The sequence below is a fragment of the Pantherophis guttatus genome, chromosome 3 (assembly GCF_059756535.1).
Source record: "Pantherophis guttatus breed Tessera chromosome 3, ASM5975653v1, whole genome shotgun sequence".
Classification (NCBI taxonomy): Eukaryota; Metazoa; Chordata; class Lepidosauria; order Squamata; family Colubridae; genus Pantherophis; species Pantherophis guttatus.
In genome coordinates this window covers 59,432,990-59,456,428 of record NC_142065.1, presented here as the reverse complement: position 1 = coordinate 59,456,428, position 23,439 = coordinate 59,432,990, and the positions used below count along the sequence as shown (strand labels likewise).

At 39.6% G+C, this 23,439-nt stretch overlaps 2 protein-coding genes across 4 annotated transcripts in view; both read right to left on the bottom strand.

The window, feature by feature from the left end:
• The window catches only part of LOC148114607 (fatty-acid amide hydrolase 1-like), a 31,590-nt gene extending 24,922 nt beyond the window's left edge, over window positions 1-6,668 (bottom strand). The window contains exons 1-4 of the mRNA XM_087889702.1: window positions 6,372-6,668; window positions 4,547-4,660; window positions 3,314-3,457; window positions 1,446-1,579 (exon numbers count right to left, since the gene is read on the bottom strand). Of these exons, the coding sequence (XP_087745828.1) occupies window positions 1,446-1,579; window positions 3,314-3,457; window positions 4,547-4,660; window positions 6,372-6,548 (569 nt within the window). The 5' untranslated portion in view covers window positions 6,549-6,668. The remainder of the gene's footprint in view (window positions 1-1,445; window positions 1,580-3,313; window positions 3,458-4,546; window positions 4,661-6,371) is intronic.
• A 3,383-nt stretch (window positions 6,669-10,051) lies between these two features.
• NSUN4 (NOP2/Sun RNA methyltransferase 4) lies at window positions 10,052-22,845 on the bottom strand. Of its 3 annotated transcripts, XR_015733092.1 has the most exons (7): window positions 22,654-22,845; window positions 19,677-20,059; window positions 18,675-18,829; window positions 17,724-17,878; window positions 15,163-15,287; window positions 13,185-13,661; window positions 10,052-10,269 (listed from the first exon to the last, which is right to left on the bottom strand). XR_015733092.1 is itself a non-coding variant. In XM_034415001.3 (6 exons), the coding sequence occupies exons 1-6, from the start codon at window positions 22,768-22,770 to the stop codon at window positions 13,385-13,387; spliced, it is 1,212 nt and encodes a 403-aa protein (XP_034270892.2). In that variant the 5' UTR covers window positions 22,771-22,842; the 3' UTR covers window positions 10,052-13,384. The 3 variants fall into 3 exon arrangements, 2 of the variants coding, with proteins under 2 accessions (XP_034270892.2, XP_087745826.1); XM_034415001.3 differs by having other exon boundaries at window positions 10,052-13,661; window positions 22,654-22,842; XM_087889700.1 differs by lacking the exon at window positions 13,185-13,661 and having other exon boundaries at window positions 22,654-22,833.
• Between the last annotated feature and the right edge of the window lie 594 nt (window positions 22,846-23,439).

The following is a 23,439-nucleotide window of genomic DNA, read 5'->3' as shown; positions in this document are numbered from 1 at the left end:
GATCGTCAGAGCTGGGATCGCCAGAGCCATTTAAGGCTCGTCAGAGCCTTTCGGGCTGGTCTGCCTGGTTACAGGAGACACCCAGCATATAAGACGACCCCCGACTTTTGAGAAGATTTTCATGTGTTAAAAAGTCGTCTTATACGCCGGAAAATACGGTATTTTGTTTTAATGATCCTAAGCAAACTGTTGGATACCGGAGCTGAAATTTCTCTTATTAAACGGTTTTCTTTAGGTAAACAAATCTCCATTACAGCCCTGTCTGTCTCACAGATCTGTGACTGGCAGGTTTCAAGCCCATCACAACCAATGTGGAATGCATGTTAGTGCACAGGCCCCCTGGAAGCCCCCAGAAACAATACCCATTTCCAAAGGCTGCTGAAACAGAGATCACAAAGATTACCAGCAACTTAAGCTGATTTAATAGTCCCCTCTGGCCAATTTTAAAAACAGATGGAGAATTTACAGGCTAGATATTTATTCATCCCAACCCCATTTTGTGGCATTTGCTGTTTAACTCGATGCCTAGGAATATGTGAGAGGAATATGTGAGATGAGGCTGAAGCTATCATATCTAACGCTGAAGCAGGGTGGACAAAAAGCCATGATGTCTAAAAGAAATGAAATTGTTAAGGTAATAAAAGAATGTTACCTGAACCAGTAAAACAAGTTGAGCCTCACTACATGGAAATGCTCCTCTCCCCTGCCTCGAAGTGCCATCAACAGGTACCAGACTTGTAAGTCAACAAGGCAAAAGTAGCTGCCAATTTGTTAATCAACAAAGCAAGGACTTTTGGGGACAAAAGGGGCCCTGAAACCCTCCCACTCTTTGTCTTTGGATCCAAGACTTGGTGGCTTCCATCCCTCCAGCTAGTGCCTGGCAGTCTAGTTGAGGAGGACATGTGTAGGTGGTGTAGGTGTGTAGGCGTGCATGTGTATGAGAGAGAAAGAGCTTGTTACCAAAAAATTTTTTACTCTTATTTTAAATTCACTGGGTCTCCCTGTATTCCAAAGAACCTGATGTGCTTCAATGTTCAGGTGAAGATGATTTGAGAGTAGCTACTGATCAGGATTGTGCGAGTGAGTGACCGTAAGTGAAACCCAGGAGTGCATGTAGCAGCATACTTGGTCAGCAGCAGGAGGAAGAAGATGGCAAAGCTCAACTAGGGGGTCAAGAGCCCAAAAGGGAGGGGGAAGACAGGGAAGGTGGGAAAGAGTTGAAACTCTCCTGTGACTGTAAATGCAGGTGAGCTGCCAAACACCTGAACTTTGATCACAAGACCAAAGAGCACTGCAACAGCTGTAATTTCAAATGATTTACTTGGTTATAAATCCCTTCCTTCAGTGCCGCTGTAAGTTCCAATGATTGCTGAATGGATAGTCTTAAATCACCTGTATATAAAAATCAAAACATAGACAATGGCAAAAATAAATACATGATTTACCTGAACAGAGATTGGGGAATATTTGTTTTTACAAATGGAATCGCTCCTTGATGTTTCAACACCTGCACTACAACAGCGTCTTCTGCTGCTGGCTGGAAAAGACGCTTTGCAAAGCCCAAAGTACTATCATAGCCCTGTGATGAGGAAAAAGATATAAAGATGAAAAGGAAATTCAGGTTCCCCGTAGAAACATCAGACATCGTTCAGTGATGCTGGGTTTAAGATGTTAAAAAGCAGCAATAAATTGGTAATGTATTTATTCCTTTCCCTGTGGAACATTAAGATTATTATCCTACAGAAGGTCCAAGGATAAATTCTTGATAGAAAATTTCTCCCTGAAATCCTGAACAGCATAAGAACTGCCCAAAGTAAATTAGATTAATTAACAGTATAACTGAATGTATACATCACGCTAGGCCAGTTTGGTTTTAATTAATTAATTAACAGATTAACAGAGTTAGAAGGGTCATCTAGTCCAACCCCCCGCTCAAGCAAGAGACTCTATACCATTTCTGACAAATGGCAGTCCAATCGTTTCTTGAAAGTCTCAAGTGATGAAGCTCCCACAACTTCCAAAGACAAGCTGTTCCTTTGGTTGATTGTTCTCACTGTCAGAAAGTTCCTCCTTATTTCTAGGTTGAATCTCTCCTTGGTCAGTTTCCATCCATTATTCCTTGTCTGGCCTTCAGGTTAGTAAGTTATACAATGCAAGACACTGTGGTTTTAAGCCAAGGCTTCAGATTTAAATTATATTTCAAAAAACCACAAGCCTTTAGGGATGGCAGATAAACAGGTGGGAAGAAAACATGGGGCTTGGTTCTTATGTATGACATTGGCTGCAAGGTTGCTATACAAAGATGGAAAGAGGAGCACATACCCACATTTCAAGATTAGTCTTTAAAATTAATGGAACTAGCTAGATGATGAAGTTAACTGCTTTAATTAGAAAAAAACAATTTGACTAACTTTCTTGCAACTTGGAGACCACTGTTAGATTTCTTACAAGACAAGGACAAAAATCAGATTTTGACTGAGTTTTGAGAACAAGATTTGATTTGACTAGAAAAATACTGAAACTTAATTTTATTCAAATTTGTCCGTTTATGATAAGTTAGACAAAAATTAAGTGAAGACTATATTATGACTATTGTATTTTTTGTATGTTGAGTATTAGTTTTATAATGCTTTTTAAGCATTGGTATTATTCATTAGAGAGAAGCTATTGTATAATTACTTCTTTACTGGAAAACGTCAGAGGTCACTTATGTTACCTAATTGCAAAATCATTCAAGGTATCACTCACAAATTAAACACTATCTTAAAGCCATACAGGAAACCAACAATTGGAATTAAAAAAACAACTTGTGCTTTACAGTTTGTAGGCTCACGTATCACCCTGCTCCAGGCCCTCTTAGAAAGGGTTTAAGCTGCTCAGAGTTATCTTAGAGGGGAGATGGGCAACATAAAAATGTAACAAATAAATAAATAAAATAAAGATTTTATAAAAGAGAGCAGGGCTCAGCATTAAGTGACTTGAGCTATTAGATACAGGCAGATGAAAAAATGATCTCATATTAACTAACATGTACACCAGGGGTATCAACCTGGCGGCCCGCGGCCTGGATGCGTTATGCGCAGGCCATGCCCATCACAGCTCCGCGAAGGGAAAAAAATGTCGTGATACATCACGTGATGGCAATGTGAAGTGGCGAGTTTGACACCAGTGATGTATAGGCACCTGCTAGAAGCAATTCAAATCCAAAGCCAAGATGCTCCTTATTATATAATGGAGTACAAGTTGCACATCCACCTGTTCTTTGGCCACACGAAAGCTCTGCATACCCACCCAAGGCCCACCCCAGCTATACCTTGCAGTTAATGGAATCCTTTATGCTGACGGGAACTCCATGGAGCAAGCCCTTTTTCCCTTCGCTGTTCATACGCGGAAGCTGGGATCCGTTCTCTGCTATGTAATCGACTATGCAGTTGACATCTGCAGTCACTTTCAAGGCCTAGAAAAAGCAGGGAAAGACAGCATCTTTATTTCTCCTGTGAAACAAAGCCTACCTTTACAAGAGGAGAAAAAAATAGAAATTTGAGGGCTCTACTAAACTACCTCATGTCTAAAGACAATTGGTTCCTCTACCTCTTTATTTTCTCCTCTGAGTTATGTGACCCTTTTCTTTTTTCTCAAAACGGTAACCAATTCTCTTCTACATGGGCCTTATTGTTCAATGCCAATGATTCTCATATCTAAAGACTGGTGTGCCTCAGTGTAGAAGCTAAGTAGGTTCTGAATATTCCTGGGTAAAAATTTTCACCCAGCAGGTATATATCAGTCCTAGAGGGGTTAAAAAAAAAAAAAGACTATGATTCTTGCTTCACACTTCCCTCTTATGGTCAAATGGCTGAGGAAAAACTAACTGAATGAGTCTTTGAATCAGGGTCAGCTCTTAGTGCTTCACAATCACATTTAATAGCTGGTTTTGTAACAATATGGAATCTTACTACTGTTTTCTTCCAGGATATTTTTTCAACTTGCCAAATTAGCTTACAGCCCTAAGTTTTCCTGTTTGTCTCCCATCCAAATACTAAAAGTAGGTTTCACTTTGCTGAAGACAGGTAGATATTGCTACTTTGGATCTATTTCTGGTATAGGCCAATTTCTTCTTCCTTACTAGAAGTTTCACTTCTATGTATTTATTATCAAATTATTTCTTTCTTGAAAAGATTATCTGATGTTGGCTTTTTTGGGGAAACAAACTATATACGCCTATCTTGGAGTATTAACCACTGAACTCAATGAGTGGGGTTTTTTTCTGAATAATTAGCCAGAGAATCTGTTTATGAAGTTTATTGCTACATTGACAAAATGCTTTCTATGCAAGAGAGATAAAATTTGCTAACATTATTGAGACCCTTATAACAGCAACAGCAAAGAAGATGCCATAGAAATATGTGACCCACAAGAAAAATGCAGATCCCTGAAACAATTTTCAAATCTACTTTTAAAAAAATGTTTATGGATCCTCAGGAAAATCATAATAAACCTACCCTACACCTATTTCTCATTTTTGTTAGTTTAGGGAATGATGCCTCACCTTATCCACATAGGTGTAGAAAACAGTCTCAGGTGTGAGTGAACCATCCCCAAGTTTCTGACAGAGTTCATGCAAACTCAGTGATAAAATAGATTCTGGTTGGTGATTTGGATTCTGAAAGAGAAAAAATCCCCAAGTATAATAAAACAATGCTTCTTTTAGATACATATATAATCTATCTACAAACATTTAGAATTTTTGCAATATAGTTGAAGGTGAGTCCAGCATAAATTAACCAGTCCTGTAATTGATGCTCTGATCCATATTAAAAACAGTGCTAAGCAGATTCAATCTTATACATTTAAAATCTGTGTTTCAGAAAAAATATTAATGTGATTCTTGGTCAGCCACATTTTTGGAAGTGATTAAACACAAGATAATTAGGAAAGTATTAACACATTACCATCAGTTTATCTATGTTACTAAAACTCTTGTTGTTATGATCTTTAACTGGGTGAAATGATGCACCACGGGGCAACAATTTTTGAAACAAGGTTACCTTCATGCCTGTTATCATTTTAGATAATTTGGGAGTCCCAAGGAACCAGAGACATGCTTTGATGGCTCCATTATGGTTGATCTTTTTACTCTCTCCATGCAGTTCACACAAGTCACATTTTTATATAGTGTTTTTCATGTTTACTATGACTTTCATATTTTTATAATGATTGGCTTTTATATTTGTTTTATTCATTTACTCATTTAGCCAGACTTGCTTCTTGTGAGATGGGCAGCCATGGAAGCATGATTAATATATTCATTAGGAGTAAATTTTACTTAATTCAATGAGATATACTTCGGGAAGATACATGTTATTTCAACTTTTGACTGGGAGCTGCCCAGAGGTTTTTAGAAGATGGATGACTATATAAATGTTTAAATAAATAAATATGCAAGCGTACACTGTTGAATGGGTTAATATAAGTCACTTCACAAGGGTTGCTTTTGGATTTCTTCATTTTAATTATGAAAGTGAAAACAACCTTTTACTCAAGATAAATCCTTGAGGGTATGATGAAATACACAAGCATGGGCATGTTTCTAATTATGCATCATGTGACTAAGATTCTGATCAGATAAACTACAAAATAGAACTGTTTTATTAGACAAGCCCACATACATTATTTATCATTTTGGTATATTTATTTTAATTTCGTTTTAAGCACTGTTACCCACCCACCCAGTCATCGGTTTGAGACAGGTGCCCATATAAATTGAACAAAAAAATAAAAATATACTTGACAAACATGTGCGTATCAAAACCTTCCAATTTCTCCACCTCACCTGCCTTTAATATACTGATCTCCAGCAAGTCAGAATAGTCAAATTGAATTCACAGAGAGACAACTTTAAACCTCCAGAATCCAGATACTCGACTTCTCTTTCAGTTATTCGCTGCCTTCCAGCAGTCTTGCTAAACATAGCATAAAATCGCAGAGTGGCCACAGTGACTCTGCGCTTGGGGCTCAACCTATTTGCCTTACCGAACCTTCCTGTGAGAACCAGAAACCTGGATTTGGTCGAATCTCATTGACCTATTCAAGTCTGCACCGGCTGTACCAACCAGGATAACCATCTATTTCCAGATGAACGATTTCCCTTAAGTGTGGAATGAAAAAACGAAACTAAGGAGCTTCGTTCCTTTAAAAAAGACTACAAGCTTTAGAAGAAAGGGAAATCTCCCCATTTCGAAGCTCTTACGACCCCCCCGCCCCCCTTGCTTCTCCCTAAGGCTGTGAACGTGGGGATGGTCTGCTCATTGCACAGACCTCGGAGTGGCAGAGCTAATGGTGGGAGTGAGGGGGGGGGCGGCTTCTCCCCTGACCTGCTCTTGGAAGCGCTGTGCGGCTCTTCCCATTTGCTGCAAGGCGCCCTCCCGCCGGCTCCTCGCCTTCGCTATCGTGTCCTGGACCTGCCGCTTCCTCCGCCATTTCAGCAGCAGGAGGGTCGCTATCCAGCAACCCAGGAAAGCAGAAACCAGCGCAGTTGCGTTCATCCTCATCCCCGAGTGGGCAGTCCGTGGCGCAGCCGTCGCTCTTGTACTCCGACTCTTCCCACTCGGCTCTGGAGTGGGAAGAGTCGGAGATGCGAACCGGACTCTGCCCCCTGCAAAAGATGCCAAGGCATCTCCGGAGATGAATATTCGTTCGGGATTCAACCCCAAGCGTCGCGTGTGCCGGAAACTTTCTCATTTTGTCTCGATGCCTTTTCCCTCGGAAATCAGCATGTTAGTCAGGCCTGTTCTTATAGTGAAAAACATGGTTATACAACACAGGTAGGCCTCGACATACGATGACAACTTTCTGTTCCTAAGTGAGACATTTGTTAAGTGAATTTTGCCCCATTTTACGACCTTTCTTGCCACCGTTGTTAAGTGAATCACTACCATTGTTAAGTTAGTAACCCAGTTAAATGAATCTTGGCTTCCCCATTGCCTTGGCTTGTCAGGAGGTCACAAAAGGAAATCACGTTGCCCACCCACTCCCAGGACACTGCAACTGTCATAAATATGAATCAGTTGCCAACCATCCAAATTTTAATCAAAGGACCATAGGGATGCTGCAATGGTTGTGTGAAAGTCTTAAATCACTTTTTTCAGTGCCGTTGTAACTTTGGTCACTAAATGAACTGTTGTAAGTCAAGGTCTATTTGTACAGCTGTTTCAGAAAGTTTTGCTAGAATAGAATAGAATAGAATAGAATAGAATAGAATAGAATAGAATAGAATAGAATTTTATTGGCCAAGTGTGATTGGACACACAAGGAATTTGTCTTTGGTGCATACGCTCTCGGTGTACATAAAAGAAAAGATACGTTCATCAAGAATCATAAGGTACAACACTTAATGATAGTCATAGGGTACAAATAAGCAATCAGGAAACAATATCAATATAAATCGTAAGGATACAAGCAACAAAATTACAGTCATAGAGTCAAAAGTGGAAGGAGTTGGGTGGTGGGAACGATGAGAAGATTAATAGTAGTGTAGACTTAGTGAATAGTTTGAGAGTGTTGGAATTATTTGTTTAGCAGAGTAATGGTGTTCGGGGGAAAACTGTTCTTGTGTCTAGTTGTTCTGGTGTGCAGTGTTCTATAACGTCGTTTTGAGGGTAGGAGTTGAAACAGTTTATGTCCAGGAAGTGAGGGTAAATATTTTTACAGCCCTCTTTTTGACTCATGCAGTATACAGGTTCTCAGTGGAAGACAGGTTGGTAGCAATTGTTTTTTCTGCAGTTCTAATTATCCTCTGAAGTCTGTGTCTGTCTTGTTGTGTTGCAGAACCAAACCAGACAGTTATAGAGGTGCAGATGACAGACTCAATCATTCCTCTGTAGAACTGTATTAGCAGTTCCTTGGGCAGTTTGAGCTTTCTGAGTTGGCGCAGAAAGAACATTCTTTGTTGTGCTTTTTTGATGACCTTTTTGATGTTAGCTGACCATTTTAGAACTTGCGATATGGTAGAACCTAGAAATTTGAAGGTCTCTACTGTTGATACTGTGTTGTCTAGTATTGTGAGAGGTGGAAGTATGGAAGGGTTTGTCCTAAAGTCTACCACCATTTCTACAGTTTTGAGTGGGTTCAATTCCAGATTGTTCCAGTCGTACCACGAGGTTAGTTGTTCAACCTCCCATCTGTATGTGGATTCATCATTGTCTCGAATGAAACCAATTACTGTTATGTCATCTGCGAACTTCAGTAGTTTAACTAATGGATCGTTAAAGATGCAGTCATTGTATACAGAGGGAAGTGGGGAGAGCACACAGCCTTGAGGGGACCCTGTGCTAATTGTACAGGTATCTGATGCGATTCTGCTTAGCTTCACCTGCTGCTTCCTGTTTGTTAGGAAGCTTATGATCCACTTACAAGTGTGTTCAGGTACCTGTAGCTGGTTTAGTTTAGTTAGAAGTGTGTCTGGAATGATGGTATTGAATGCTAAACTAAAATCTACAAAGAGGACCCTTGCGTAGGTCTTTGGAGATTCAAGATGTTGTAGGATGTAGTCCAGAGACATATTAACAGCATCATCTGTTGATCTATTTGCTCGCTATGCAAATTGCAAGGGGTCTAACAAGGGATCTGTAATGGTTTTCAAGTGGGACAGTACTAGCTTTTCAAAGGTTTTCATGACTACAGATCTTAGAGCAACTGGTCTGTAGTCATTCAGTTCCTTGATGGTGGGCTTCTTCGGCACTGGGATGATAGTAGAGCACTTGAAGCAATAAGGAACATAGCACATCTCTAGTGATTTATTGAAGATTCAGGTGAAGATGGGGGCCAATTGGTCAGCACAGACTTTTAAGCAAGAAGGAATTATCTTGTCTGGGCCTGGAGCTTTTCCTGGCTTTTGTCTGTGAAATAGGTTTTGCACTTCCTTTTCTGTGATCACTAGGGGTTGTGAACCCAATGGAATGGGGTCAGTTGTAGGAGGCTTGGCTGTTGTTGGTGTGTCTGAGATGGGGGTTGTGGAGATAGGTGACTGTAGTTTCCTTTCAAACCTGCAGTGAAACACGTTCAGATCATCTGCCAGTGGCTGATTTCCTTCAGCCTGGGAAGGAGGTTTGCCATAGCTGGTGACATTTTAAAGAGTTTTCCACATGTATGCTGGTTCATTTGTTGAGAACTGATTCTTTAGCTTCTCAGAGTAATTTCTTTTTGCTGTTCTGATCTCTCGTTAATACATTTCTGGCCTGATTGTACAGCATTTTATCACCTTTTATGTAGGCTTCCTCTTTGGAACATGGTAGCTGCTTAAGTTTAACCGTGAACCAAGGTTTGTTGTTACTGTATATTCTCAAGTTCCTGGTGGGTACACATAGTTCATCTAAGTCTGTGAGTTCATCTAAGTCTGCAGTTCATCTAAGCCTGTACTTTCAAAAACATTCCAATCAGTGCAGTCAAGGCAGGCCTATAGCTTTAACTTTGCCTGCTCCGTCCAGGTCTTCACTGATTTAATTGTTGAGTTTGTGGTTTTAAGTCTTTGCCTGTAAGCAGGTACAAGGTGAATCATGCAATGATCATAGTGTCCCACAGCTGCTCATGATAAGGACCGATTAGTATCTTTTAGTGTTGTGTAGCAATGGTCTAAAGTATTCTTGCCTCTAGTGGGACAATTGACATGCTGAAAGTATTTTGGTAGCTCTTTCTTTAAGTTTGCCTTGTTTAGATCTCCCAAAATAATGGCCAGTGAATCGGGGTATTTGGCTTCAGCCTCCATAATTTGGTCAGCTAGAGTTTGTAATGCCTTGTTTACAGAGGCTTGTGGTGGGACATAAACAGCAATTAGAAGAAATGAGAAAAGTTCACAAGAAAATTCATGATGTAGTCATATATTTCCTAACATGCTTGTCCTCACTCCCAACAACACTAGAACATTCTGAAAAGATAAAAATTCTGGGATTTCCATTTATAACTTTTTCAGGTCTTTATTATTTTTTTTAAAAAATGCTATGCTTATTAATGTTGAATGTAAGGCTGAAAAAATAAAAACCAGAAGGCAGCAGAATAGTGATGGTATCTTAACAACTTTATTATGGGTTATCTGATAACTATAGGAATTTGCCCCCAATTTAATTGTCCAACTCTAGAGTGCATTGCACTTTTAACATCCGATGGTAGATCAAGCAGCCATTTCTGAAGTTCTTTCAGTTCAATTATGAAGAAATCTTCTTTCCTGAAGTAGCCTAATCTTACCAGTTTCCTAAATTGACAAACATGGCTGGCAAGCTAGAAAGAGAGAAAGTGCATTGGTATTTAACTGTAGAATTAAAGCTGCATAGCATAGAGTAGACAGACTTTCATAAAAGTCTTAGAAAAAAGGCTGGCTCTTCATAACTTTTAAATGAGCTCTAAAAACATTAGGGTGGAGAGACTGTTCCAGCAAATAACTTATACAGGTAAGAAAGCAATTGGAAAATAGTACATATAAAAACAACAGGGCAGTGCAGGTCTTCCAATTCAAAAGCATAAAGATATATTTGGGAGCACTGAGGAATGTGAATGTAGCACCAGTCTTCTACTCTTTAAGGCTTAAAGTTTAAGCCAAATACAGCATTCCCAGGTTCATTTGGCTGACTTCCACAGCTGTCATGCAATCCCATTTTTTAGCCTTACACAACCCTAATAATTAGTAATACAGCAGGGCACCTTCAAGACACTTTATGAGGATTTATTCACCAAGGAGCAAAATTCCTTAATAAATCATGATCACCCACTGTAGGTTAAACCGGCATTAACCTATAATTATTTACTAGTTTATCTTCTTGAACCCAATGGGAGTTTAGGATTGATTTTGATACTCAATATATGTAAAATAATATAATAAAGTGCTTTAACAGAGGCTATGTTTTTACCAAGAACTTCCTGAATGAGAAGCAAAACATTTTCAAATAATAATAATAATAAAAAAAGGGAAATCCAGTTGGCCTCTTGAAAAGCACTTTTGGGACGACCATGACCTGGATGATTGAGCATCTCCATAGACATTTAACAGCTGAAAGCTTATCAAAGAGATACAACATAAAATTAAGGAGAAATTTCCTGTTGATGAGAACAATCGGTGGAACAGCTTGCCTCCAGAAGTTGTACGTGCTTCATCACTAGAACTTTTAACGAGATTGGACAATCATTTGTTCAGAATGGTATAGATCTCCTGCGTAAGCAGAGGATTGGACCAGAAGACCTCCAAAGTTCCTTCCAATTCTGTTATTCTGAAATTCTGATACATATGGCAGAAATGTCTCTACTATAACCATTCCCATCCTGGCAACCTCCAAAGGCACTGGGGTTCACAACTCCCAAATTCAAAGATAGGATACGATGATATAAAGTTTTCTGAAACTTGAAGCCCTCATACATCTGGATACTGCTCAGCTGGATATTCTCTAGTGTATACAGTATAACCCAACACTGTGATGCAAGTACACAATTATTTACAGTCAGGTCCAGAAATATTGGGACATCGACACAATTCTAACATCTTTGGCTCTATACACCACCACAATGGAGTTGGAATGAAACAAACACAATGTGTGTTAACTGCAGACTGCCAGCTTTAATTTGAGGGTATGTACATCCAACTCAGGTGAACGGTGTAGGACTTACAGCAGTTTGCATATGTGCCTCCCACTTGTTAAGGGACCAAAGGTAATGGGACAATTGGCTTCTCAGCTGTTCCATGGCCAGGTGTGTGATATTCCCTCATTACCCCAATTACAATGTGCAGATAAAAGGCCCAGAGTTCATTTCAAGTGTGCTATTTGCATTTGGAATCTGTTGCTGTCAACTCTCAAGATGAGATCGAAAGAGCTGTCACTATCAGTGAAGCAAGCCATCATTAGGCTGAAGAAACAAAACAAACCCATCAGAGAGATAGCAAGTACATTAGGCGTGGCCAAAACAACTGTTTGGAACATTCTCAAAAAGAAGGAACGCACCGGTGAGCTCAGCAACACCAAAAGACCCGGGAGACCACGGAAAACAACTGTGGTGGATGACCGAAGAATTCTTTCCCCGGTGAAGAAAACACCCTTCACAACAGTTGGCCAGATCAAGAACACTCTCCAGGAGGTAGGTGTATGTGTGTCAAAGTCAACAATCAAGAGAAGACTTCACCAGAGTGAATACAGAGGATTCACCACAAGATGTAAACCATTGGTGAGCCTCAAAAACAGGAAGGCCAGATTAGAGTTTGCCAAACAACATCTAACAAAGCCTTCACAGTTCTGGAACAAGATCCTATGGACAGATGAGACCAAGATCAACTTGTACCAGAGTGATGGGAAGAGAAGAGGATGGAGAAGGAAAGGAACTGCTCATGATCCTAAGCATACCACCTCATCAGTGAAGCATGGTGGTGGTAGTGTCATGGCGTGGGCATGTATGGCTTCCAATGGAACTGGTTCTCTTGTATTTATTGATGATGTGACTGCTGACAAAAGCAGCAGGATGAATTCTGAAGTGTTTCGGGCAATATTATCTGCTCACATTCAGCCAAATGCTGCAGAACTCATTGGACGGCGCTTCACAGTGCAGATGAACACTGACCCAAAGCATACTGCAAAAGCAACCAAAGAGTTTTTGAAGGGACAGAAGTGGAATGTTATGCAATGGCCAAGTCAATCACCTGACCTGAATCCCATTGAGCATGCATTTCACTTGCTGAAGACAAAACTGAAGGGAAAATGTCCCAAGAACAAGCAGGAACTGAAGACAGTTGCAGTAGAGGCCTGGCAGAGCATCACCAGGGATGAAACCCAGCGTCTGGTAATGTCTATGCGTTCCAGATTTCAGGCTGTGATTGACTGCAAAGGATTTGCAACCAAGTATTAAGAAGGGAAAGTTTGATTTATGATTATTATTCTGTCCCATTACCTTTGGTCCCTTAACAAGTGGGAGGCACATAGGCAAACTGCTGTACATCCTACACCGTTCACCTGAGTTGGATGTACATACTCTCAAATTAAAGCTGACAGTCTGCAGTTAAAGCACATTGTGTTTGTTTCATTCCAACTCCATTGTGGTGGTGTACAGAGCCAAAGATGTTAGAATTGTGTCGATGTCCCAATATTTCTGGACCTGACTGTATATAATTATATGTATGTAAATGCAACTTATTAGTAGCATGTAAATGGAATTTCTACCTGGTAAGACTGCCCATGAAGAGAAGTACTTCCTTGCAAAGAACAGGCATTGAATGACATGTAAAGGGCCCAGGCATGTAAACTACACACACACACAAAAATGTCTGTGGCTTTTTGTAAATTCCATTACGTCTTTTGAAGAGATGTTTAATAATATATGGGAAATCCCTTTCTTCCTTTTACACTGTTCTTTCTTCAATCTAATTTATTCTGTGCAATTTGCAAAAATACATGGGTCCAAAGTTAGCCGTGAGGTGAGGCAGGATAAGTTCTCCAAGTCTACAATTTGAATAGAAAGAAAACGTGTTCTGGAACAATCTCCGAAAATGGCTCAAGTCCTCTACTCTCACATTGATGCTGTACTGGATGTTTAGTAACTCCACAGCTCTCTCAACCACATACTCATTTTGGAGCTCAGACAGAGAGCATGTGGAATACACCACCTCTCCTCCTGGCTTAGCAGCAAGCACGCCAGCTCTGGAAAAAAGCAGGAAAGAAATTAATTTGGGGAATGCCTCTCAACTGTATTGAGCCACTTATTCAACAGAGTGAAGCATACGCTATATGCCAGTGCAAGAATGCACAAGAAATTCTTACTCTACACTATATTTTGGGCCCTAGATATACACAGAATCAATTCTCCTTTCTCTGCCTTGTTAATTTGTCATTAATTTACTGAGTTCCTAGAAATAATGCTTATTGGCACCGATAGACCCAGACATCTCCCATGGAATCCTATCTGTCACACTTGCCTTTTTTGTTTTGTTACTAGGCACACCAGTATTCTGCGAATGGGAAACCCCTGCATACTTATGCCAGGCCGACCTCATTTTTTCAAAACTCAAATCTAGCCTCCAGCCAAAGAGAATGAAATCCTAGCCAGCAGTATTGTTTTCGCCCAGCCATCAAATAATGAAAAAGCATAATTGAGTATTATGGAATTTTCAAAGTATTTAGTTCAAGAGTGGAAGACTCCTGGGTATAAGAATATTAACGTAGTTGAAATTGCAGTTTCATAAAGGGTAATATTTTAGTTGTTTGGTCATTCCATCACTTCAAGCTCTTTGTCACCCAATACATAATAAATCACCAGGATTGTCTACTGCTTTTGATTTTTTGAAGCTTCGGGTCTTCTTCAATGACCTTGCCTTACATTATACATCTCAAATATTTAACCTATAGCTTAATTATTAGTTAGACTTTATTAGACTTCTAATTGGTAGTCTGGCTTTACTTTATCTAGTATTGATTCTTCTTGCCAATGAAGAGGATAACTTTCTCCAGCACCACAATTCAAAAGCATAGATTTTCTTTGTTCTGCATTTATGACAGTCTAGCTTTCACAGCTATCTTATGATTGGGAAGAGAAGCCTTGATACGATGTACCATGGTTGGCAGTAAAGTGTCTCTATAAATATATATCTAGATTTGCCATATTTCTCCTAAGTAGCAGACATCTTTTTTTCCTTTTGGTTAACCATCTCTGTGCAGTTTTGACCCTAAGAAAATAATGTGTGTTACTACTTCTTTCCTATTGGCAATGGGTTGACACTAGCAATTGACACAATTTTAGAATGTTGGTTTAAAAAAAAACAAAACACTAAGCATCAGACTGGTTTTTTTACTTCCATCTTTCATCTTCAACACATGATTTAGTCTTCCTCACTTCTAGCCATGAATGTAATATCATAAGCATATTTGGGGTTATTTATATGTATTCCAATAGTTTTAACTTCAATTTCTGTTCTATTCTGGGGGCAATTCATTGGTTTATGAAAGTGAATTCTCTGAACTGTTTGATATATCTTGGAATTGGAACACCACAAATTGATCCCTATTGGTAGACTTTACTTCTGGACATTGCAAGACCATCTTTGGAATTGCATGGCCCAGGGCAAGAGAGGAACAAAACATTTTTGAGCTGTCTAGAACATACTTTTCTTGAATCATTGGTAGACAACACATTATAATCACTCACGTGAGCAGTTGCAGCTGGAGCATTGGCAACATCTGACGTTCCCCTTTTCTTGCATATGTGAAGATATTGTTCTCTTCTTCCAAGACTGATTTTCGATCATTTGTGCATGGCACGTCAACAAGTACCTAAAAGGAACCAAACAAATATTATCTCTGGTAAATATTTTCACAATTTCCTTACATTAAAGTCAACTTTACATTATACTTTTAATTCTATTTCCGTGTACAATGGAAAGTCAAGCAAAGTTTTGAAGCTTTAGACATTGAAAAGATAGGTTGTCAAGTTGGAATGGTTGGAAACTAATCAAAGAGAGAAGCAGCCTGGAATTTATTTATTTATTTATTAGTCACATTTTTATGCCGCCCAACTCCCGAGGGACTCGAGAGAAGCTTCCTAATAGTGGGGACAATTAACCAGTGGAACAGCTTGCCTCCAGAAATCATGGGCACTCCATCAGTGAAGGTTTTTAAGAAGAGACTAGACAAGTCACTTGTCTGAAATGGTATAGGATCTCCTGCTTGAGCAGGGCTGGACTAGAAGATGCCCATGGTATGGTATGGTATGGTATGGTATGGTATGGGTATGGGTATGGGTATGGGTATGGGTATGGTATGGTATGGTACTGTATTCTTATTTTCTATTCTATTCTATTCTATTCTATTCTATTCTATTCTATTCTATTCTATTCTATTCTATTCTATTCTATTCTATTCTATGATCTGCCGTGTATTTTAATCTGGGGATTTGGGGTTTTAAATTGGATTGTACCATTTTAATTCTATTTATTGTTGGATTGCTTATTTTGTGAGCCGCCCCGAATCCTTTGGGAGAAGGGCGGCATATAAATATGACAATATTCTATTCTATTCTATTCTATTCTATTCTATTCTATTCTATTCTATTCTATTCTATTCTAATTATTGTTTTGGAAAAAGTATGATAGGAATATTGACCATCTCTTGCAATTCTACTTACAGCAATAACTATTCTTAGATCCAGTGTATGTAAACAAATGCTCAAAACTCATTATGGTGCTATGGGTGCTGTGCTAGACCAAGGCTGGGAAACCAAGGTTCACATTTCTAGCTTGCTATAAAGTTTCCTGAATAAACTTGAAACAACCACCCATGGTTCATGGATTGCTACGGTCTATGGCCCCTTGGAAACCAGCCATGCAAGCTGTGGGTGAGTTTGTGAAGCTTCATTCACACAGGCGGCGGGCACACACATGAAACCATCCCCTCCCTCCCGCCGAGGCCAGTCCGCAGAGCCAGAAAGGTTGGAGACCGCGGCTTTAAATGACAAAACTAAGCAAGCAAGTTCTATTCTGACAGAGCACTGCTTGAGCTCACCCAGTGTTCTGCCGTGTAGGGCTTTAAAGATAATGTCCAGCATTTGAATTCAGTCCAGAAGCTGACTGATAACCAATACCGTAAACTTAAAATAGGTATTATTTATTATTATTATTTATTTATTTATTTATGAGATTTATATGCCGCCCTATCTCCAGCCGGACTCAGGGCGGCTTCGAACTGGAGGGATTGCTTCTGCTACTGCATTTGAGGCAGTTTGTTTCACAGGGAACTAAATCAAGACTTGAGTTACAGGTAGTACTCTACATACAACAGTTCATTTAGTGACCGTTCAAAGTTACAACGGCACTGAAAAAAGTGACTTATGATAGTTTTTGACCCTTATGGCGGTTACAGTATCCCCATGGTCCCACGATCCAAATTCGGATGCTTGGCAACTGACTCACATTTATGACAGTTGCAGTGTCCCAGGGTCATGGGATATGCTTTTGCAACCTTCTGACAAGCAGTGTCAATGGAGAAGCCAGATTCAGTTAACAATTAATTTAACAAATGCAGTGATTCACTTAACAAATGTGGCAGGAAAAGTTGTAAAATGGGGCAAAACTCACTTAACAAATTTCTCACTTTAGCAACATAAATTTTGGGCTCAATTGTGGCCGTAAGCAATAGCAATAGCACTTAGACTTATATACCGCTTCACAGTGCTTTACAGCCCTCTCTAAGCGGTTTACAGAGTCAGCATATTGCCTCCAATAATTTGGGTCCTCATTTTACCCACCTTGGAAGGATAAAAGGCTGAGTCAACCTTGAGCCTAGTGAGATTTGAACTGCCGAATTGCAGGCAGCCAGCAGAAGTACTGCACTCTAACCACTGTGCCATCATGGCTCCTGTACTGATTGCAGAGCATAAATAATCAAAGATAGATGATTAAGGATTTTATTACAGCATACTGAAGTGGATATTGTTAATTTTAAGATTAAAACCCCCCAAAATCTGCTCTATCAGTCTTGGCTATAAACTCCCTGTACTGCCGCTATAGGGAGAATTCTAGGGATGATCTAGTAAAGGGGGAAGACTGGAAAGAAATGAAAAAAAAAATCTAAGAATGAAAAAAAAAATGAAGAAATGAAATGAAAAAAAAAATACCTAAATGATTTTATTTGGCAAATGAAACCCCAGATTCTGATTTATTAAGAAATAAAGGTGTTTCAATTTCCAATAGCAAGAGTTAGAATAATACTTACCTTATCATAAGTACTTGTTTCTGTGTGACACCAGTTTCTTCCATCCCATGAAGTAACCCGCACTCTATTTTGGATCTCTTTGGGAAGATAGCTGCGAAGGACATTACGTAGCCGGACCGTGCGAGACATAGAGAGATCATTGGCTGTCAGCTCACCTATTTCAAGAAGAAATAGGTAAGAGCCCTGGTAGCGCAGCAGACTAAAGCACTGTTATTAACATCAAGCTGTCTGCAATTACTGTAAGTTCGAATCTCACCAGGCTCAAGGTTGACTCAGCCTTCCATCCTTTCTAAGGTAGGTAAAATGAGGACCCAGATTGTGAGGGCAATAAACTGACTTTGTATAAAAATATACAAAAGTATGAAGGCTATTGCTTAACGCATTGTAAGCCGCCCTGAGTCTTCGGAGAAGGGCGGCATATAAATCAAATTTAAAAAAAAGAAAAAAAAAGTAGTAGGGATGAAATCTGGGACTTTTCCCATGCAAAACATGTTTTCTACACCTGAGCTATGTGGCCCTTCTCCAAAGAGAAGACATATGAGTATCTTCTCCTCCAAAATCTTTCACTGGAATGACAGCCTACAAGTGACCAAAAAAAAAAAAAAACCCGAAGGCTGTAGCACTCCATATATAAAAGTGAAAGTCAATTTTGTGTATTGTTATTGGGGAGGCTATGACTTTTCAATTGATATGCACAAAACGTGTAATATTCCCAACTCTATATTTTGAATGAAAAGTATATATTCACAAGGATATAACCCTTACTGGTTGGGGAATTCTGGGAGCGGAAGTCCACATTATCTTAAATTTGCCAAGTTTGAAAGGTGCAGATTTATTCTACCTAAAATTTCAAAAGAACAGTTTCACCAACTCATCTGTCTATACCACAAATGAATTATCTAAACTTGGAAAAGCAACAAGTAAAACATGATAGTAAATCATGCTACTTACGACAATTCCCAGTCTGTAAAAGTGCCAGTGTCTTCCCACCTGGAGCTGCACAAAGGTCAAGGACTATGTTTCCAGGCTGTACATCGAGAGCCAAAACAGGTAAAATTGAGGCAGCATCCAGGAGATAGTAACCAAGAATTCCTATGATGTCTGGTCTACAGGTCAAAGAAAAATATTAGGCAAAATATACAACAATTATTGCAAATGCATACTTATTATCCCCAAATAGTTGAATATTGTTGTTGTAACTTGATTTATGTTTATACACATTACTGCTTCTGAAGATTTGTAAAATATATGCTAGGTTTTATTTACAAAAGTCCCAGGTAAATGTTAGAGCTGCTGTTGCTGAGATAAATGGACCAGAATATCAGGAAGATTTCAAAGTAATTTACCTTTTTAGAAGCAACCCAGTATGTTAAGAATTTAAGGTATATATTGTATCTTGAAAAACAGTTTTATGCCACCTTTTTGTGTTTCGTATTTAACTTTTTTCTGCTTGGTTTTATACAAAAAAGTATAAGAATACAAGAATACAAAAGAATCCAAATATTAATAGATCACCTTCCATCATATCTAATTACTACCTATTGGTTGGGGCAGAGGAGAAATGTTTTTACCACAGGTGTCTTGCCCTAGTTTTAGAGACTGAATATGGATCTCAACTATTGCTAATATAGTACTTTGGAAGATTTAGTTTATCAGAAGTTTTGATGTTACAGATTATAAGTATAATGTGTTGTATTTTGAACATTTTATCAACTGTTTTGATCAGGCTTTGGAAAATGACACATACGTGCTAAAATAAATATATGATCTATAATAGTGCATTTTTGATGGTGCAGCCAGGGACAAATATATTTAAAAAGCATGTTCTTTTGTCTTCTGAAAGATCAACACTTTATTTATTTTATTAAATTAAAAAAACATTATGAAGCAAAATAACAAGTTTAGGAAGAACAGAAAATGGCTATTTCAGGAAAGCATTCTAAAAATTCATACCTAGCTTGACGAAAACGACTGATGTCTCCTTTAGGGAATGTGTAACATTTGATGTTAGGACTGACAGAAGGAAAATGCTGTGGTTGAGTCTTTGAAAGTTCTATCTGAAGAGATGAAGTTGGCACACTGTCTTCTTCAATGGAAGAATCTAATTCCTCGGTGACTTTCTGAGATTCTTGGATGAAATCTACTGCACTCAGGTCTTCCAGACTCTGAATGACTTGTTCTACATCAGAGAAATTGTTCACTAGGGCCCCATATTTTTGCATTGACAGGAGACTGATGCGAACTGAGGGCCAGAGGCCGCCAAACTGGTCTCCATAATTCATGTCAAAGACCTGGAGAGCCACTCTGCTACTAGTTGCCGGAGGAGCAGTGGCTGCCTATACAACAATTAAAAAAAAATAATGCAATGTAAACATTTTATAGTTGTCACTGATAATGACGAAGCATAATTTTCAAACTGGGATTGCCTACTGAGTTCTCCCTCATGCACATAGAGTAGACATAATATTTCAACATGCAATGCCCCACATGATTGATAAATGTGAATGAAAACTGTAATCATGAAGCTAAGCCACACCAATGGTGAAATGTAAAATTTGTTACTACTGGTTTTGTGGGCGTGGCTTGGGGGGTAATGTGACTGGGTGGGCATGGCCAACTTTTTTTTTTCTTTTAAAAGCACTTTTTCTACAACCTCTTCGGCCGAAGAGGTTGTAAAAAAGTGCTTTTAAAAGCCTCTGACGATCCAGCTGAGTTGCCTGATCGGCAGAGGCTTTTTTTTCTTTAAAAAAAAAACATTTTTTCTACAACCTCTTCAGCTGGGATCGTCAGAGGCTTTTAAAAGAAAAAAAACTGTAGAAAAAATGCTTTTAAAAGCCTCTGACAATCCCAGCTGAGCCACGCGATCATCAGAGGCTTTTTTTTTTACTTTTAAAAGCATTTTTTTGGCCGAAGTTGTAGAAAAAATGCTTTTAAAAGTAAAAATAAAAGCCTCATGATCACGAGGCTCAGCTGGGCATGGGGGGAGGGGCGCCGGGGTTTTTGCTACCGGTTCTCTGAACCACCCACCATCGCTACCAGATCGGGAGCATTTCACCCCTGGCCCACACCATTGTTTTCTACTTACTTTGAACTAAGAAAATCCCAGATTATAAATTCCACGCATGCCCTCTTTATATGCAAGGAACTCTAGAAGAGGTTTTCTTCAGCAAGAAAGTCTGTACAGGTAATTCTCAACTTACAACAGTTTGTTTAGTGCAGGGGTCTGCAACCCGTGGCTCTGGAGCCACATGTGGTTCTTTCATCCCTCTGCTGCAGCTCCCTGTCGTTCAAAATATGTGTCACAACCGCCAATGTGTGACATCTGCTAGCACGTGATTTCTTGAGCTTTTTGACCCATCTTTTTTTTGGGGGGGGGGGGAGCTCAAAATATTTGTGTTGCATGCAGAAATAAAACTCTGTAGCAGTTCATTGATTTCATAAATGCAACACACAATAGTTTTTTTTTATACATAGCATAAAGGTAAAAAACGATATATGAAGTGTTATCTTCCATTTTAGCTGTCAAAAGGGTTTTGTAGCTCCCGGTGTTTTTTCTGTGGGAAATGGGTCCAAATGGCTCTTTGAGTGTTTAAGGTTGCTGACCCCTGGTTTAGTGATGTTCAAGTTACAACGGCACTGAAAAAAGTAACTTATGACCGTTTTTCACACTTATGATCACTGCAGCATCCCCATGGTTATGTGATCAAAATTCAGAGACTTGGCAACTGACTCATATTATGATGGTTGCAGTGTCCTGGGATCATGTGACCACCTTTTGCAAGACAAGCAAAGTCAATGGGGAAACCAGATTCATTTAACAACTGTGGCAAGAAAGGTCATAAAATGGGGTAAAATTCACTTAACAAATGATTCACTTAGCAACAGAAATTTTGGGCTCAATTGTAAACGTAAATCGAGGACTATCTGTATTCAAGAGTCAAGTTCAGTCAGCTGAGTTAAACTATGTGTTAAATGATTATGCTTCAAATGCAATTATTATTGTTGAATTTATTTATCACATTGCATTCCACATGTCTAAATGAAAAAAGGGGGAAATCCTATTACCCCAAGATATGCATCTCCTTTAATAAAGAACACTAATAAAAGAAGCCAAATTTAGATTGCTGATAAAAGACTATAATCTGTCTTTAAACACTACACATCACCATCTATTTAAATAAAACGATATAGGCTCGATAATAAAATTCTTTGGGACTTCCAAAAAAAATCATGCATAGGACTGGGCTTCAGGAGGTACGTTTGTTCAGATAGAATAATCAGCGTAATCCAACGCAAAACTACTCAGTCCTCCTACGGTAATTTCAATGTAAGACCACCCCTTTCATTTGGAAAAGCAGGAGTTTCCCTTTAAATCACCAGGAGGACATGGCCTAGTATCTTAAGAAAAAGGGAAAGCCAGAGGCTAGCCTATCGTATTTTTTCTACCTTGGCCACTTTTAAGATGTGTGGACTTCAACTCCCACCATTCCCTAGCTAGCCATGCAGGAGAATGCTGTGAATTGAAATTCACCGATCTTAAAAGTGGCCAAGTTTGAGAAGCACTTGTCTAATACGACCAGGGAAGGTGGGTTAATTCTAATAAAGAGAGGAAAGAAAGGAAGGGAAGAGTCTAAGACAGAGGTCCTCAAACTTGGCAGGTTTAAGACTTGTGGACTCCAACTCCCAGAATTCTCCAGCCAGCTATGCTGGCTGGAGAATTCTGGGAGTTGAAGTCCACAAGTCTTAAACCTGCCAAGTTTGAGGACCTCTGGTCTAAGAGAAGACGGGGGAGGGAGTGGAAATCAGGTCGAGATGGTTCCGTGGGGTTTACGAAAGGCTTGCGCTCTAGCTAAAAGGGCTGGCCTGTTGATGAGACAAGCGAACACGCGTGTGCGCGGGTGGCGCCCCGCTATCGCTCCTTATCACCCACCCATTTCTTCTTGTAATGACGATGCCGGCAGGGTCCCAAGGCAAAAAACGAAGGCGGGGCTTTCCGCAGATACCGCAGGAATAACCGCTTCCCGTTCGCCCGGTGTGCAACCGCCATGGTTGACGGCGGTATCTAGAGAGCCGACGGAGGGACGGTCTAGCAACAACTCCTCCTCTTCCTCCTCCAAGAGCCACACCGTTTTAAGCTCCCCTGGCTAGCGTCGACGCGCAAAATCGTTCCGTCGCACGTAGGGATAACATAACCGGAAACCGAGCAGCTTGAACATTTGGAATGACAGGCGTCGAGTGGGGTTTTTTTTTTTTTTTTTTTAATGTTATGTTATTGGCAGCATCTCGGCGGAGAAGGCCAGAAAATTACACATCCGCTTCCCACGTAGCTCCGTTTGGGGCAAGGAGTGAACGTTTTATTCGGGTCGGTGAATGGCTGCTTAGAACTCGTCGGCGAGATAAAAAGACAAAATGGGCTTTTCCAGAACCCTTTCCAAATGTCAGGCTCTTAGCAATTGTGTATTAAAAAGTTATTAAGTGGACAAATTAGTTTCAATTGGCCAGAAGACCATCTGTATTTACCTGAAAATTACAATGTCGAGCGTGGTTTCAGTGGGTCGGTTTAACGTGTTTTCTGCCCCTTTTATCTATCTCTACTTTTGATCATTTATGCTTTTGCAAACTCTTGCAATTTCTGCACATTGACAAAGGTGATATTGTACATGGCAGAGACCAATCAAATAACAGGAAACATTTCCCCCCCCTTCTTAACGTTTTC